Here is a 16,569-nt window from a genome sequence, read left to right on the forward strand (position 1 = left end):
TGTATAGCCATTCTCTCCCTTGAAGTTAATGGCTTCAGTGGGTCAGGTGTTATTTATGGGCTTTTAAGGAAAGAGAATCCAAACAACAGTGAAGATGAAAGTCATCACTCAGCTCAGCGATTGAGAGAAGCTGCAGCCATGTCACAAGCCTGGGCTCAAAGAAGAAAGAGAAATGGGGCGAATGAGTGAGTTAAGGGATTAGAAGGAGGATGGAGATACAGAAAGCTGCCAGAGGGAAGAAAGTATGAGTGAAAGAGGCAGGTGAATAGGTTGAAGAGTTAGTGGATGAGATGAAATGCCACTGTTGAATAACTTAATGTCTTTGGTGCCAAATGGTCACGTAGCTACATGCATCTGGGAACGTTTGTGAAGCCTGTTAACTTGTTTGGGTTTCTATGGAAGAAATCTTTGAGTAAATGAGCAGCAGCACAGGGTGGAGTAGACAGACTGCGGTGGCTGCAGCCCAGAGGTCGCAGGCAGGGCTCTGGCTTGGTAATCATGCACTGTTTTGTCTCCAGCCAGTCAAACCAGTGAACCCGTAACTGCGCTGCTGTTTGTGTTGTTGTTGTGGTGAAGGTGGCTCCACCCAGTCCTGGTTCTCAGAGTAGCCTGAGAAGGCTGGGAGGGCGAGGGGAGGCCCGGAGTCCGGAGCAGGGTGGAGAATTCCTGGATGCTGCCCTTACAGCCCGAGCGGATGTTTAGAGCACACATTAGGTGTGACCAGTGATGTCATCTCTTTTGTCTGGGAAGAAATGAAATACCTTGCATAACACAATGGACTTTTCAGTGTGTTCAGGGGGATCACAATGCAAATGTCTTACAAGCAAATAAACATTTTTAACGCCTTATTTTGTTGTGTGCATGCATGGGAATTTTGTGCACAGACACGTGTGAATGCTGTGAAAGGAAATATGATTTAACTAGTTCAGCCCAGGAAGTTGCTTGCAAGAAAGTAAGAATAAACATAAGTGTGTGCTGCAAATTTAGATATTTCTCTCAAGATAACACCACCTCTTTGTGGCAATTACAGGGTACTACATTCTGAAAAGCTCATTCCTGTAATCCACAATTAAGATTTGACATTGTCATTTATCTACTATGCTATTCTTTTGAAGAGCATTAATAAACAAATCATTGAAACATAACATAATGTACCTCTTCTTTCTTTTTTCTATGTTCTTCTCAGATGAATGACATAATGCTCTACACCTACCCTCAGCAGGATGGAAAATACAGGCTTAAGAACACACTATGTCTGTCTGGGATGAAGGTATATTAATGTTTCTCTGCTCATCTCCAGCTTTATCTCTGTACACAACTGAACTGTGATGTGTTTTGCCCCACTCACACACATACACAGGTGAGCAAACCTGTCCTAGACAACGTGCTGAACTGTCTCAGGATTGAGGTGTCTGACATCACTATAACACTCTCAGCCAGGTAAGCACCTGACTGCCAAAACCTTGAAATTATTATATATGTGAATTTGTTTATCATTTGCCCTAGAGTCATTTCCTCCTGGAGTCCAAACCCACTGTAGATGTTAATTCTAAAGCCTTCAAGAAGTGTAATTGTCCATTTCTGTCTTCAGTTCAGTCGGAGAGCGGGAGGACTGGTTCCACACATTGAGTCGAGCCATAGCAGACCACGCTGCAGGACTCTGCACGTTTGGCGGACCCTGCAGTGAGGTAAGAAAAGCAAAGAAAAGCTGTTTAGTTAAGTTAAAGCTATTTTTCATCTGGGTTGGTTCATGAAATTGTACTACTGACATAGTTTCTGCAAAATTCAGTTTCATTCATTTAACAGTAATGATTAGGTATGTTTTACATACGGTAACATCTGTTCGTAAAATCTCAACATCTTTCTCACCTGCTCTAATATCTCGTATGTGTCCACAGGCCCGTGAGAAGTTGTGGATGGCCTTGGGTGAGGCTGCTCCTGTATTGGTGCCAGTTTCTCAAGTGATGATGTGCATGAACTGTACTTCTGACTTCAGCCTCACGCTGAGACGACACCACTGCAACGCCTGTGGCAAGGTCAGATAAACAGAACTGCAAAAGCCACTGTGACTTATACTACAGTTTTGTTTCAAATTACTGGAAAAAATAAGAGAAAAATAATAAAATAAATAGCTGTATATCCAATAAACCCATTATCATAGGGTTCATTATTTCATCTCCATAAACTATTGAATGAAGGAGTGATAATTTTGCCAAATAAGTGATATGTAGCACTTTTTATTGTTGTTGAAGATGGTAATTTGAATCAGGAAGTCAAATATATCCCTTCTATGTCTACTTGGTATTTAAATCTTTTTGTGTTCTGTCTCTCTGAGCAGGTTGTGTGCCGTGCTTGTTCCAGGAACAGATATCCACTGAAGTACCTCAAAGACAGGGTGGCCAAAGTGTGTGACCACTGCTATGCCGAGCTCAGGAAAAGAGGTAAATCTCAGCTTTCCTAATGTACAAGTGTCTCACTGGCAGTACGGCAGGAAAGAATTATATCATGGTGTGCTTCTCCTTCTTTGGAATTGTATTGACTGTGTGTATATGCAGGTGGCAGCATGTCGGGGGCATGCGGTAACTCCAGCCCGCGGACTCATCGTGCAAGCCGTCCGCTCTCTGCAGTTTTCCAGAGCCTGCAGCCCCCGAGTTTGTGGAAGAGCAGGAAGAGCACCTCCCCTCTCAACCAGGTGGACTACACTTCTCATCTTTACCTCTTTTCCACTTCAAACATGCCTCAAAATACACCATCTTACAGGCCCAATGTATCCCATACTAATTGCACTCACTCCGAATCTACTTCTCTGTGTTAATATGGTCACAATAGATGTGTCATTGCATTTGATTTCAGTGTTTTGTTTGAATGAAAACAAGCTCACTTTCACCACATTTTTTTGCCTACTTTAGTATCTATGTTTGTATATGTCATAGTTTTTATCAATGAAACAACCTCTTATTATTAAGTAATTAAAGAATGTTCCCTGACCGGGAATCGAACCCGGGCCGCGGCGGTGAGAGCGCCGAATCCTAACCACTAGACCACCAGGGACCTGTCCAGGCTGAGACACAGGCTTAGAGACACGCCTGTGTACTGGAATGTTTGGTATGTATGACAAGTGATGTTTTGAAGATGCAACACAGCTGCCAGTAGGGTTCACTGTCTACCTCTCTACCCTTCATTCTGTAATGTAATGCCAGAGAGGTAGACAGTGAACCCTATTGGCAGCCGTTTTGCACTACACACCAATGTCTTCAGCACATCAGTTGTCATACATGCCGGAGATTCCACTACACAAGCTTGACATTTGTGCAGATAGGTCCCTGGTGTTCTGGTGGTTGGGATTCGGCGCTCTCACCGCCACGGCCTGGGTTTGATTCCCAGTCAGGAAACATTCTTTACTTACTTAATTGTTTGATTAATAAATACTGTGGCATCTGGTACTAAACTAGTAGGAAAAAGTGAGCATGTTGTCATTCAAGAAAAACATGCAAGTCATATCTGTCACTAGCTACCCCTAAACATCTATCATGACCATATTTATACAGAGAAGTGTAGGTTTATGTGTATAAAATGTGTCATGCATTTGATCAGGTATCACTTACGGTGGAGGGCTCCACCATGAGCGGCAGCCTGCAGCGCCGGAAGAAGAGCAAGAGGAAGTGGAAGCGGCTATGGTTCCTCCTCAAAGACAAGGTGCTCTACACCTTCACAGCCCGTGAGGTGAGGGGGCACAGAGTCTCCCACACCAGCCCCAAAACACACACGCTGTCGTGATCACTCAGCCTTTATCTGTCCTTTTTCTTCTTCACATCTGGCCAACGGAGTACTGAACTATTTAACACTCACATTTCCACTGTTCAACTTTTCCTCCTGGGCAGAACACTTTATGTGACTAATGGAGGGATTCTCTGTGCTCTCTCTGTTTCTTTTAACAAGTGTGTACCTGAGTGTTTACTGCTTTGTTCTTCTTGAAGCATGAAATTCTAGTTATTGGCAAATTGCTGCTGACAGCAAGATTATAATTTTTTTTTTAATGTATGTCTTCACTCTGGTTCCTTCAGGATAAAGTGGCTTCAGAGAGTCTACCTCTTCAGGGCTTCACTGTCAAGCTGACTGAGAGGCCAGAGGGAGAGGAAAGCAGCAACGTGTTCCATCTGTACCACAAGAAAACCCTGTACTACACCTTCAGGGCCGATGACCCACACACTGCACGCAGGTCAGCATCTATAGCATATTTATATAAATCCTGGGCTAAAACAGACAGTAATCGTTAGGCTATAATTTACAGTGCTTTATTTATAATGTAACTAGAAGTTATAAAGTACTTTACAGGATGAAGAAAAGTGCAAAAAGGGAAAAAAAGAAGTTTCCAAACCACAAAACATAATGGTCCAAAATCAAGAGAAAGACAAAGAAATGATTACATATTAAGATACTTTTAGAGATGAGTATTTGTTTGTTATCAATATATTATTTTAAAACACTGAGAACAAGTCAAGTCAAGTCAAGTCAGTTTTATTGTCAAAAATTGCAATATGTATGACATACTAATGCAAAAAGTGAAATTACAGTCCTCTCAGACCCAGTGCAATCGGCATATACATACAACATAATAAAAATAATAAAAATATACAAAGAGTAAAAATATACAAAGAGTAAAAAATGTAAAGTGGCAGTGGATTGTAAAGTGAATAGATAATAATAATAATAATAAATAGACAGTAACAGTGCAATGACATTTGTTGAATCGAGGTAGAGCGGTATTGTTCATTAAAGTGAGAACTATTCAGAACAAAATGCATTTCCATAAGGTTTGGATAAAGCAGCAGAAATAAGGATATCCTGATCTCAAAACCATAGAATACCCATAATGCTACAAGTTACATATTTTTGTGAGACTCTCCCTGCATGGTAAAAGCAGTAGTCTGGGACCAGGAAAGTTACTTTGTCATGTAAAATCCACAGAGAACCACTTTAAGTGTACCGTTTGTGTTAAAAGGTGTTTTTCTTGTGTTTCAGATGGGTCAACGCCATAGAGGAGGCTACTGTTTTATAGCACCTGCTCAGTGAATTGAACACGCTCTGCTGTCTGTGACTGCTCAAACTCCTCTGTGGAGCACAACATAGCTACCTGCTGCTACTGAACTCAGACCATCAGTGAGAATTCAGCACATCTGACCGGCCGTGGACTATTAAATACCAGGGGGATCTTATAAGGATCTTAAGGCTGCCAAGCAGTAGTAGGAAGTGAAAGTGAGGGATGACGCTTTGAGGAAAGGAGAAGTGGAAGCCTCTTGTTGGCGTATGATCTAACATATGAAAACTCTGTTGTTCCTAATGTGCTGATCCAGCCAAGTTCACAGGAGCCTTCAGCTTAGATGTTTTTATGCTTCATCCATAAGAACTATTTAATTCCCTCTGTTTCACATTAAGTTTCCAAGGACCATCTAACACACAAAACAAGATCTCCAAGTCAACTTTTCCAACTTTACCTGAGGTCGTAAAGCTGTATTTTACCTGAAGTTCCACTGGATTGTTAAACCACTCTTTTGGTTCTGCAGGAGAACGTCAGATTCTTCCTTTTTATATGTGAGACGGTTACCACCTGTGCTGTGAGATGGGCATAACATCACAAACAAATTTTGCTCCATAGTAGTATTCACAGCTTGTAAAAGGAACAATATTGGTCACTGTTTAGAGAGATATTTGGTATTCTGAATATATATATTGTGAAATTTACACTGCAGATATTGAAGTGAATTATAGGATTCGTTTGTATAGAAATGGTGTTACATGATGTTCTGAGTAAGAGGTCATTTTAATCATCCCAGTGTGTGTACATTATATTTCCGGTGGAGTTTTACATTATTATTGGATCTACAAAGCTATGGAATGACCCTCAGCATGAAAACATGGCAGTATTTCTAAGGAAGAGATGCAATACTTTGAATTTGAATCTGTAGGTTTTGAAAATATATATATATCATACAGGGAAGGGATAATTGATTCTTCCAGTTGAATGCAGTGCAATTTGCAATTGATGATGAATGTGCCTGAAATGAAATTGTACTGCTTGTTTCTCTTTATATTATCAAAGTACTGTACTACTGTCATGTCTCCAGAAGAGACCCTTTTTATCTATTCTTGTATACTTTAATCTTTAGTATTTTGAACAGCTTTGTTACAATCCAGTAACATAAGAGCATAATATTGTGCCATTTTTATTAATGCCTTTTTCATGCTGTATATACATTGCTGGATAAAGTCACATTTTACCACTTGGACTTAATGAAAACTGCTGAAAAATAAGCCATGGTCACACTACCTATAAGCTGCCAGTGTTAAGAGTCATCTGAGCCGCTCATGTCCTCAGCAGTCTGTTGACAGTGGATTTTCACTCTTCTGTACTGTTTTAACATAATCCAACATACATAGATTCTCTAAAATAACCTTCTTAAATGCATCATCTGTACTACATGTGATCTTTCGTCTGCCAAACTACATTATTTCTAAAGCTCACATTTGTTCATCAAGTGCTGTTCAGCTTTTCTACCTATTCCCTGTGTACCATACCTACAGTGTTATTATCGATTGTACCTCTTGCATATAGTGCATTGTAAATGTTTATGTATATAGATACATATAAAAATAAACTCCTTTGAAAAGTTTACTTAATGTGCTCTCACAGTGCACACGTGAAACTGTTTCTTTTTTATAAGTTACAAAATAATGTGAGCGGACACAATAACATAAACACCTCCAGAGTGATTCCAATACAGCAGTCCCTGTATAATTAGGCCTACTACCTTTGTGAAGCACAATGATCCTCTTTCATTGAGAATAAGAAACGTGCACTTTTATGGCAAATTTATTGGGAACATATAATAATATTATACAATTCAATACAAGAGCAAAAGCACAACTTATTGAAGGGTTGCTGCTATGCATTGTATTTGTTTGTACAGGTGTTGCGCTCATGCCCTGTAATAGATAAACACCAGTGAATACTTTGTTACTGTACTTAAGTATAATTTTCAGGTAATTTGTACTTTTAGAAGTATTTATTTTTCTGACAACTTTTTACTTTTACTCAGTAAATTTTTAACACGATTATCGTTACTTTACACTCCTAACATTTCCCAAAAAGGCTAGTTAGTCTTAAAAACAAACAAAAACATTTCCTTTTTTTTGGCGCTGTGACGTATGCACGCCAGCCTGTAGCCTGCGTTTACAGGCTCCTGCCTGCCATCTTGAGAGAGGCACGGAAGAGACACAGCTGTCTGTCTGTCAGTAAATCAGATTGATGATCTTTAGACCCCAGAGGGCTAAGCTATGTTCCAAGAGCTTTGAAAACCTTCTTCTCTTGAAGTTGAACAAACAATTTTGGTACATTAGTTTTCCCTGCCTTCACATTAGACTCGCATAGAAGGATGGGGTGATGTAGTGTAGAGATGAAGATGGGGGACTAGCATATGTTATAGTAGTAGTATTGTTGCCTGATGTGCAATTCAAAAGTATGATTAACAGCTGGACCTACGAGTATAATTTGTAACACCACAGTTTAGAAGCCAATCCTGGTCCAAAATTGAATGTTCAGAAGTGTGATTTGTGAACCTGACATGTACAATACAAATGCCTACAATTGACTATGGTAAAGTACATCAGGATACATCTTGTGTTTGTTCAAACAATGACATTGATTAAATGGATTCCATATAAATTATCGTGTGGTTATTAGCTTTGCAGTGAATCGTGCAATAGAAATACTTTTTACTTTTCATACTATTTTTGAGTAAATTTCAGAGCTCGTAGTTTTAAATTTTACTTAAATGAATATTTGGATCAGTACTTTGACTTTTACTTAAATTGTTTTTTATACAGGTAGTCTTAGTTCTACTCAAGTAAAGAATTTGGGTACTTTTGCCATCTCTGATCAACACTGGGACGATGTTAAAATAAGTACATATTGTACCTGTTTGTCCATAGTTAAATGTCTCTTTCATCCAGCAGAGGGCAGCAGTTCCTATATCCGAAACCTGGATTAAAAGAGACAAAGAGATGAAATTTGAACTTGACGGATATGAAAGCAGTTACATAAAAAGAGTTAATAAGGGGGCTGGAGGAGTAGCCATATATGTTGACCAAACATTGCATTTTAAGGTGATGGGTGATATGTCAGGTGTTGTTGATAATGTGCTTGAATGGATATCAGTAGAAATTTACAAAGAAAAAAAATTGAATCATCAGCTGTATATAGAGCACCTGGGTCAGGTATTGAACTGTTCACTAACTGAATGGAAAACTCATTTTCAAGAGGGAGTCAAGTACATTTCATCCGTGGGGATTACAACATCGACCTCATAAACCCTACCAGTCAAAAAAGGACAGATGACTTCATCAATACTATGCATAGCATGAGCCTTTATCCAAAAATCACTTGACCCAGCAGAATAACACCTCATTGTGCCAAATTAATTGAAAACATTTTCCCTAATGACATTGGAAACAACACAATGAGCGGACTATTAATCAGTGATATCAGTGACCACCTTCCTGTTTTTACAGTTTATGATAGCAACTACATGGACTAAAAGACGGACAAAAATATAGAATATAAACGAATGAGGACAGATGACTCCATGAATGCACTAAAAAACGACCTATTGGTGCATGACTGGGATTTAGTTTACAAAGAAACTGACACTGATAAAGTTTATAATACATTCTTAACAATATTTAAGCCAATATAAGACAAACATTGCCCCAATATGTGATAAAGTTTGAAAATGGAGAAAGGGTAGTATTAAATAAGTTATTCTCCTTACTACTCATTTTCAGACCTCGGGACAAAACTGTTTATATATAATAATATTAATAATATAAATATATATATATATAGAAATATATATATACACTCTATACTTTACACTGTCACTTTATACCACCACTACTTCACTTTATTTAATGGTACTGTAACTATCTGCTGCTACACTTACTGTGCTTTAGGACATGCTGCTACATTTCACTGTGGTTTACTGTAACTTACTGTAACTTACTTAAGTACGAAATGCTGCTACACTCCACTGTGCCATACTGTCACTTAGTTCTGTACGACATGCTGCTACATTTTTAACACTTATAATATTTTTAACACTTATAACTTATCGCTCCTTCTCACTTATCTAGTTTGTATTTATCTCATTTCAATCTGCTGCTAAACTGCACAGTGCGTATTGTTGTATATTGTATATACCTACGCTTAACCACAATGTCTGTTGCACTCTGTCACATTAGTTATTGTTTGATTTATTTTACGTTAGCTTTATTTTGATTTGATTATGTTAGCTTATTGTTATTCTGATCCTTTCCCACCTTTGTATTGAAACTGTTGCAAAATAATTTCCCTCGGGATAAATAAAGCTTCTTGAATCTTGAATCTTGAATTTGTTATTATTATTATTGTTTGTTTTTTCCCTTTCTTTACATTATTTCTATTTATGTTGTTATTCCATTCACATGTTAAAATAAAAAATAAAAAACTGAACTAAACTAAAGCTGTACATCGTATCAAACAGATCTCGTTTGAACTGGAGCAGACATGCTGATGACTGAAAACTTTTGAGCCTGCATATTCATGTTTGTCTGCCAGTATATGCATGGGGTTGGGGGGATGAAAAGGTTGATGCAATTACAAAAGATTCATTTTCACTTGCAATTTTTACTAGTGCATAACAGACTAAAAGTTCAGGCAGCTCTGCTCTTTCATCATTAATGGACAATTAATAGACACCTGAAGTATTAGTCTTGTATTAAAAACTGTCCAAGCCAAACCCCTGAAGTTTAAATATAATATTTCAGTTGTCATACTCAGTTGACTCGTGTTACTTTGCAGAAAATGTGTAAAAGTTACTTTTTTAAGCATTTTGTAAGATTGAACGTTTGATCATCTTTGCTCCCTTGACTTTTTTTCTACTGTGAGGCCCTAAGCTTTGTCAGTTCTTGTCAACACCTACTACTTCAAATGTCTATGATGCCCCATCTAAAAGCAGAATACTGTATTTGTCAAGCCATGTAAGTGTCATAATGTGAAGGGGAAGTTATGCAAAGCTATTGCATTAGATAATTTATAACCATTTATGCATAGCCTTATGTGTTGATCATTTTAGGTAGATCAGAATTCAGCAACACTGCCTTCCATTAATTTTCTCTACACTGATTGACTCAAGGGAGGCACTCTAATTTTAGGTCAAATTAAGGTGACATATTTGTGATGCCCACAGGGGTTACACATCATTAATTTACTGGAAGCTGTTGCCTTGTTGCTGATGTGATATGGCCAAATATAAAACATGCATTCCCCTTCACAGAGACCATAATGAGCCCTTCTTTACTCCAGGCTTTTCACTTCCCGGCCCCAGCCAGAATGCTGGGTAATACAAACCATCTCAGATAAGTAAGTTAGTTTCCTGTACTAAAGAGTTCCTCAAAACAACCAAGTCAGACAACGATGGACCGCAACCAAGAAAGCCCTGCTAGCATAAATATTTAAAGGCAAAGAAATAGCACAAAACATTTTGGCCTATTTCTTTTTCAACATCTGCAATATTAATGATTGCAAGCACAGATGTGGAAGACCAAGAAACACTGACCAATCAGAGCAGCATGGACTTTTTCAGGAGGGGTCTTAAAGAGGCAGACACTAAAACAGCATGTTTCAGACAGAGGGTGAATACGGGTATATTCAGACACACAGTATGAGAAAAATAGGGGTTTTTTTTTTTTAGTTTCTTTTTACTTTTAAGCATGTAAACATGTTCTAGTAGAAACCCACAATACAAGTATGAATCTGAAAATGAGCATAATGGGACATTTAATAATTTAAGGCTGTTGATAATGAGGAAGAAAGGTAACGCTGTTACTGGATACAGAGATTGAGACCAAAAAATAATTTCCAATTAGATGAGTGGAGATGAAGTGATTGCATGTCAGTCAGAAAGTAGGCAGAACAGAAAATAGGAAGATTGGGGTTGCTCTAGATACGTGATCCCAGGAGCGTCAGTGACCCAAAACTTACTTGAAGAGCCAAAAGAGAGAGAGAAGTGAGAAAGGCATGGTAAGCATGGAGAGTTGCTCATTTCCTTCAAGCACCTGAAAGTTCCACTTGTTCCACTTTTCGTCTTGAGCATGAACTCTTGAGCATGTCGTGTGGTCTCTCACGCATGCAAACACATTCACAAAACCTTTCCCTTAGCAGCCAGAGAGCCAGAGGTGTAGAGAGTGATGAGGTAATCGCCTGTACCTTTGCATCAATAGCCTTCAGTTTCTGTATAGTCTCGGAAAATTGTAGGCAGAGGACCTCTAAAAATGGTAAAAGGACAGCTTATCGTGTAAAGTTGTTTTAAATCCACATCCATTAAGTCAGAAATTCAAGAGAGAGTGTCTGTATTTCATTGCGAAAACTCTAAAGCAACAGGAAAAATGAAAGATGGTGTGAAATTGAAATCAAGATCAGACACTGGTACCTACTGTAGGCTGGGGGCCCTTTTTCCCACAGGCTGAGTTTACAGGACAGGTTAGCAACTTTCCATGCTGTAATCTCAAAACCATTATACAATAAAAGTTACAACACATGACCAACCTTTGAGGTAAGGGTTTTTTTTTTAAGGGGAAGTGTTCCACTTGATCTTTGTTCTTCTCGAATGCTGCTATTCACTGGAGTATAAACAGAGAATATGTTAGACAATAGCAGATAAGTATGAAAGATAGCATATATAAGCAGCTGAGTAATGATCACAACAGGATGTACCAAAGCCCTGCTGATATTCCAGCTCAGTGTGTGATCGGCTGTGATGGCTGGCGCATTTTAAACCAGAAATTACACAAATATTTTTGGATGTTCTTTTGGCATTTTTTGTCACCACTTGAGAGAAAATTCACTTTGACAGTGTCTTAAAAAGGAAAGTATGGTTTTACTGCTTTTAGAGAGTGGTAGAAGAAGTACCCAGATCTTTCACTGAAGTAAAAGTATAACGCTACTGTGCAAAAATACTAAAAGTCCTGTAAGTCCAAGTCCTAAATGCCCATTTTAGAATAATGTATTTAATATATAACTGGATTACTATTATTATTATAATGAACGATATCTTAACCTATAATAATAGATCATAATTTATAAGTACATTTATATTTTGTATCTTCAAAGTAAATATGACAGAAGTATGTCCTCTTGGGTGTTGCGGGGTAGAAGTAAGGTACGAGAATATTAAAATTGTACTGAAGTACATTACTAGTTACATACCACCACCCCTTTTAGAGATAACCCTCTAGACAAATATTTTAACAACACTATGTTTCCATGTTTGGGCTAAGTCAGCCCTATCTGTCAAAATACTGGTCTGGTTTACCTCAAAGCCATTTGAATGAAGAACCTGTTGAACTTCTCTTTATCTACAAACATGCAGCCTTGAAAATGGAAAAGGTACATAAGAAATAAAGAAGCAACTGTGAAAGGCAAGGAAATTAAAAAAATAGGTGGACAGAGAGAGAGAGAGAGAGAGAAAGAGAGAGAGAGAGAGAGTGAGAGAGAGAGAGAGAGAGAGAGAGAGAGAGAGAGAGAGAGAGAGAGAGAGAGAGAGAGAGAGAGAGAGAGAGAGAGAGAGCGAGAGAGCGACAAGGAGATATAAATGAGGACAGATAGAGAAAGGTAGATTTAGTCTGTGACATGTCTCTTGATGAAAGGACTATTTCTTTCCTTCTTTTAGGGGTTGTTTTTTCATCCCTCCCTCCCCCTGTCTGTTCCCCTCATTACCCACTCTGATGTTTGCCCTGGCAGCGCCGGGATGGCAGAAATGACCATCACAACAGAAACCGTCTGTGTCTCCTGCCCAGATACCAGTCCAATTCGCAGGGGAAATGTGAAGTGAAATATGAAGAAATATGAAGCCAGTAGTTTCATGAAATATATGCTGTGCCATGCCATGCTACAGTGAAATAACATAACCCAGAGAAAGACTCATCAACAGTCAGGTTTATCCCTTTCAAGTAACTCAAGAAGGAATACTTACAACAGACAATGCCTTTACTTTGAAGGTGCAAGGGGTAATTTTGGTCTCCTGCAACGCCACACGTCAGCAACAAATTAACTTTATGAACGTCACATACCTTGTGACATCACACAACTATGCACCCCTCTGCCCTACATGTCTTCCTTCAAAGGTTGGTGATAGTTACAAAATGTCTTATTCTTGCTCTTGTTGAGGAGAAAATCTTGCTTCCCCAATTTGATGTAGTTCCTGTTGAACCAGAATGCAGGGCGGGACAAAACACAGGGAGGGGTCACTCAAGTGCAAATCCTATCAGTTGGGAAAGCCAGAGGCAGGTTTATTTGATAGGAGTGGCAGGCAGGGGTCACTGATTTAAAGTATGTGATTGTTTTATTAGGTGGAAATTTGATTTACTACTATTGGTGCAGCATGAGGTCATCAGCGAAGATAGACATTTTCCCAAGTGAAAGAGATGGAAAAAGACACGGTTTCCATTATGTTTTTACAGATGTTTGTGTGTGTTAACCTTTTCTATGTCTATGGTGTTAACATGGTAAATATTTTTGACCTAATGGGGTTGTAATACTATACTCTTTGTCACAAACACAAACTATAGTTTTGTGTGATCTTCATTCATCTTCAACTGCTTATCCCTGTCGGGGTTGCGGGGGGCTGGAGCCAATCCCAGCTGACATCGGGCGTGAGGCGGGGTACACCCTGGACAGGACGCCAGTCTATCACAGGACACATAGAGACGAACAGAGACAGACAACCATTCACACCTAAGGGCAATTTTGAAATTACCAAATTGTAATATAAGCTGGACTGCAAATGTGTCAGGTTGCCAAAGCTCTCTGAGATTTTGTCTTGTGGTCAAATCTTTTGTCCTTCAGTTGAGTCCTGTGCTCTGATTGTTTGTGGTGATGAGTAACTCCATAGTCTTACTCAGTAATCTCTATCAGCATTGAACCCCGTTCACCCATTCTCTATGTCATTGTTGTGCCCTTTTTAGAGCTATAAATAGTCCTTTAGGAGTTGAGACAGGCTGTCTAAATTTACTGGCCCATTCTCTCTTATAGTCATACAGTTGTGGTGGGTGGGGGCTGATGACTCAGCACCACATGGATCTCCTTGCTTTGCCTTGTGTGGAGGTGATGTGGGCAGGGCCAATGTGGAAAGGCACGGCTGCTGGGAACAGCCCACAAACTGCATTCTCTCTAAACCTGTGTGGAAAGAGAGACAGACCAGCATACTGGATGCATAGATCTCCTGGTTTTCTAGCGCTGGTCCTGTCATATTCAATGCTTTTTTTACAGGAGCGAAAACTGGATGGGGAACATTAACTGTCAACGTGTAACTGCAGTGCCGCGTTCACTTCACTGGTTTGCATTTCAAAACTGATATGTTGTTTCAAACAGTGTCAAGTTCAGGGCAAGATTTAACGATGATCTGTATCCTAGTAAGACAAAAATTACTCGTGATGAGGCTGAGAGTTTCCAGTTTCCAATCGTAAATATCAAGTTTCATTGTTGACGGTCCAGTCTTACCAGTGCCAACAGAATGTAACTAAGTACAGTAGCTTTAAGATACTTGTGCTTTACTGGATTATTTCCATTTTATGCTACTTTATAGTTTACACCACTACATTTTGGAAGCCATTATTGTACTTTTTACACCACTACATTTATTTGACACTTTGTAGAATCTGATTATTAATACAAAACATAGATCTACTCATAAATAATGATGATGTAGTATTATGGAATAAGCTACCCTGCAGTAGCTATATATTGTTGTTGAAATTAGCTTCACCTTCAACAATACTGATGCTTAGAATTTTAATTCAGTGATGTTTTATTATTCTGACATGGGTCATTCTGCAAAATGAGTAGTCCACTTTTGCTTTTGGTACTTTAACGCTTTTGAATGCAGAAGTTTTAACAGATTATTTTTACATTGTGGTATTAGTAGCCTAGGCCTAATTCTTTCACTGAGTGCCAAAGCCTGAAGTGTAAATAATGATGATAATTATAGTAATAAGTAAATACACATCATTTTCACACTAATCCTTCAGCTTGTATGACATGATGAGCTCTGTGTGTCTTTTGCACGTGCTGCAAACACCATGACATTTTTTTTAATTGAACAATTTAAATGTACAAAAATACAAGGTATACAATAAACAGCACATTGGTGACATAATATAGAGTAAAAAACAAAAACAAACAATTAAATAAATAATACTAACTAAAATAAAGAAATAAATAAAAAATTGATGGTTCAAACTTCAGGGAAACATTTTGACTCAGTGAGGTTTTACTTTTTTGTTACAAAATCAGAGATTTAAGCAAAGAGGTCAGTTCCAGGAAGGAGTAAATTTAGGTACGGATTTTGTATATTTTTGTTTGTGAATAAAGACTTTTGCGTATATGATAACAAAGTTAATCAAGTGTTCAAGATCTTCTGGGTTAAGATGGTAGCAAATAACATCTTTAAGGGTAAGAGCGTAGACAGAGAGACAGCATCACTCCAAAACTTCTTCTTCTTTTCTTTTATTTATAGTGCCAAACCATAACAAAGTTATCTCAGGACACTTTACAGAGTAGATACGGACCACACTCGACTTATTTATGTTTAACATAGACCTGACAATTCCCCCATAGAGTACGGTGGAAACGATAACCTTCCCTATAACAGACAGGAACATCAGACAGACCCAGCTCTATGGAGGACGGACATCTGTCTTGACCGGTTGGGGAGGAAGAAAAGGAGAGAGAAAGAGAGAAAAGACGGACAGATGGACAGAAAGAGAGAAAAGACGGACAGATGGACAGAGAGAGACAAAGACAGACACAAAGACAGAGAGACAGAGACACACTTTCACAGATGCAAGCAACCACAAAACAGAAACTATAATAATATCTATAGTAATGTGAATATGACTTATATGTTATGGCAGTTAATACAACAGAATAGTAGAAACAAGCACAGCTAAGGTGATAGAATATGACAATGATAATAATTATGGTGGCAAACGTGATCAATGATGAGCAGTGGTAATAACAGCTGTTATACAATGAGATATATTACTGGTAAATTTTATAGTTTATTAGACTAATGATAGTATATATAACTAATAGTAATAATAGTAGCAGGAAGCGTCATGCAGGACCACGGCAGCAGGCACCACCACGATCAGCAGAGACCTGCGAGACGACAAAGCACAAACAAGGTGACTAGTGACATGCATTCTTAGATATATGACAACAGAACAAAACAACAACAGATGTGACATTGTTTCTGTATTCATCCTACAAAAAGTGCAGGAATCATCAACATCTATAAACTTAAACTTAAAGCAATAACAGTATTAACTGGGTATATATATTATGCAGTATTTTAAAAAGTACTTCTTTAGCCTAAACACCATGAAGTTTTTAATTTTTTTTAATTTTAACACCATGAATTATTATTATTATTTTTATTTTTATTTGTTTTACTTTATTTTCAAATTTTAACAAAT

The 16,569-nt window shown here is 38.3% G+C and overlaps 1 protein-coding gene across 2 annotated transcripts in view; it reads left to right on the plus strand.

Annotated features, from left to right (window-relative positions):
- Window positions 1-6,495, plus strand: part of fgd5a (FYVE, RhoGEF and PH domain containing 5a) — a 34,818-nt gene extending 28,323 nt beyond the window's left edge. The window contains exons 13-21 of one of the 2 annotated variants that reach the window (XM_083938357.1): window positions 1,187-1,270; window positions 1,361-1,440; window positions 1,592-1,688; window positions 1,899-2,036; window positions 2,339-2,441; window positions 2,556-2,692; window positions 3,595-3,723; window positions 4,065-4,219; window positions 5,023-6,495. In XM_083938357.1, the coding sequence (XP_083794483.1) occupies window positions 1,187-1,270; window positions 1,361-1,440; window positions 1,592-1,688; window positions 1,899-2,036; window positions 2,339-2,441; window positions 2,556-2,692; window positions 3,595-3,723; window positions 4,065-4,219; window positions 5,023-5,059 (960 nt within the window). In that variant the 3' untranslated portion in view covers window positions 5,060-6,495. The remainder of the gene's footprint in view (window positions 1-1,186; window positions 1,271-1,360; window positions 1,441-1,591; window positions 1,689-1,898; window positions 2,037-2,338; window positions 2,442-2,555; window positions 2,693-3,594; window positions 3,724-4,064; window positions 4,220-5,022) is intronic. The other variant, XM_083938358.1, reaches the window with a different exon arrangement.
- The last annotated feature ends 10,074 nt before the right edge of the window (window positions 6,496-16,569 follow it).

The sequence above is a fragment of the Echiichthys vipera genome (genome assembly GCF_963691815.1).
Source record: "Echiichthys vipera genome assembly, chromosome: X".
NCBI lineage: Eukaryota > Metazoa > Chordata > Actinopteri > Perciformes > Trachinidae > Echiichthys > Echiichthys vipera.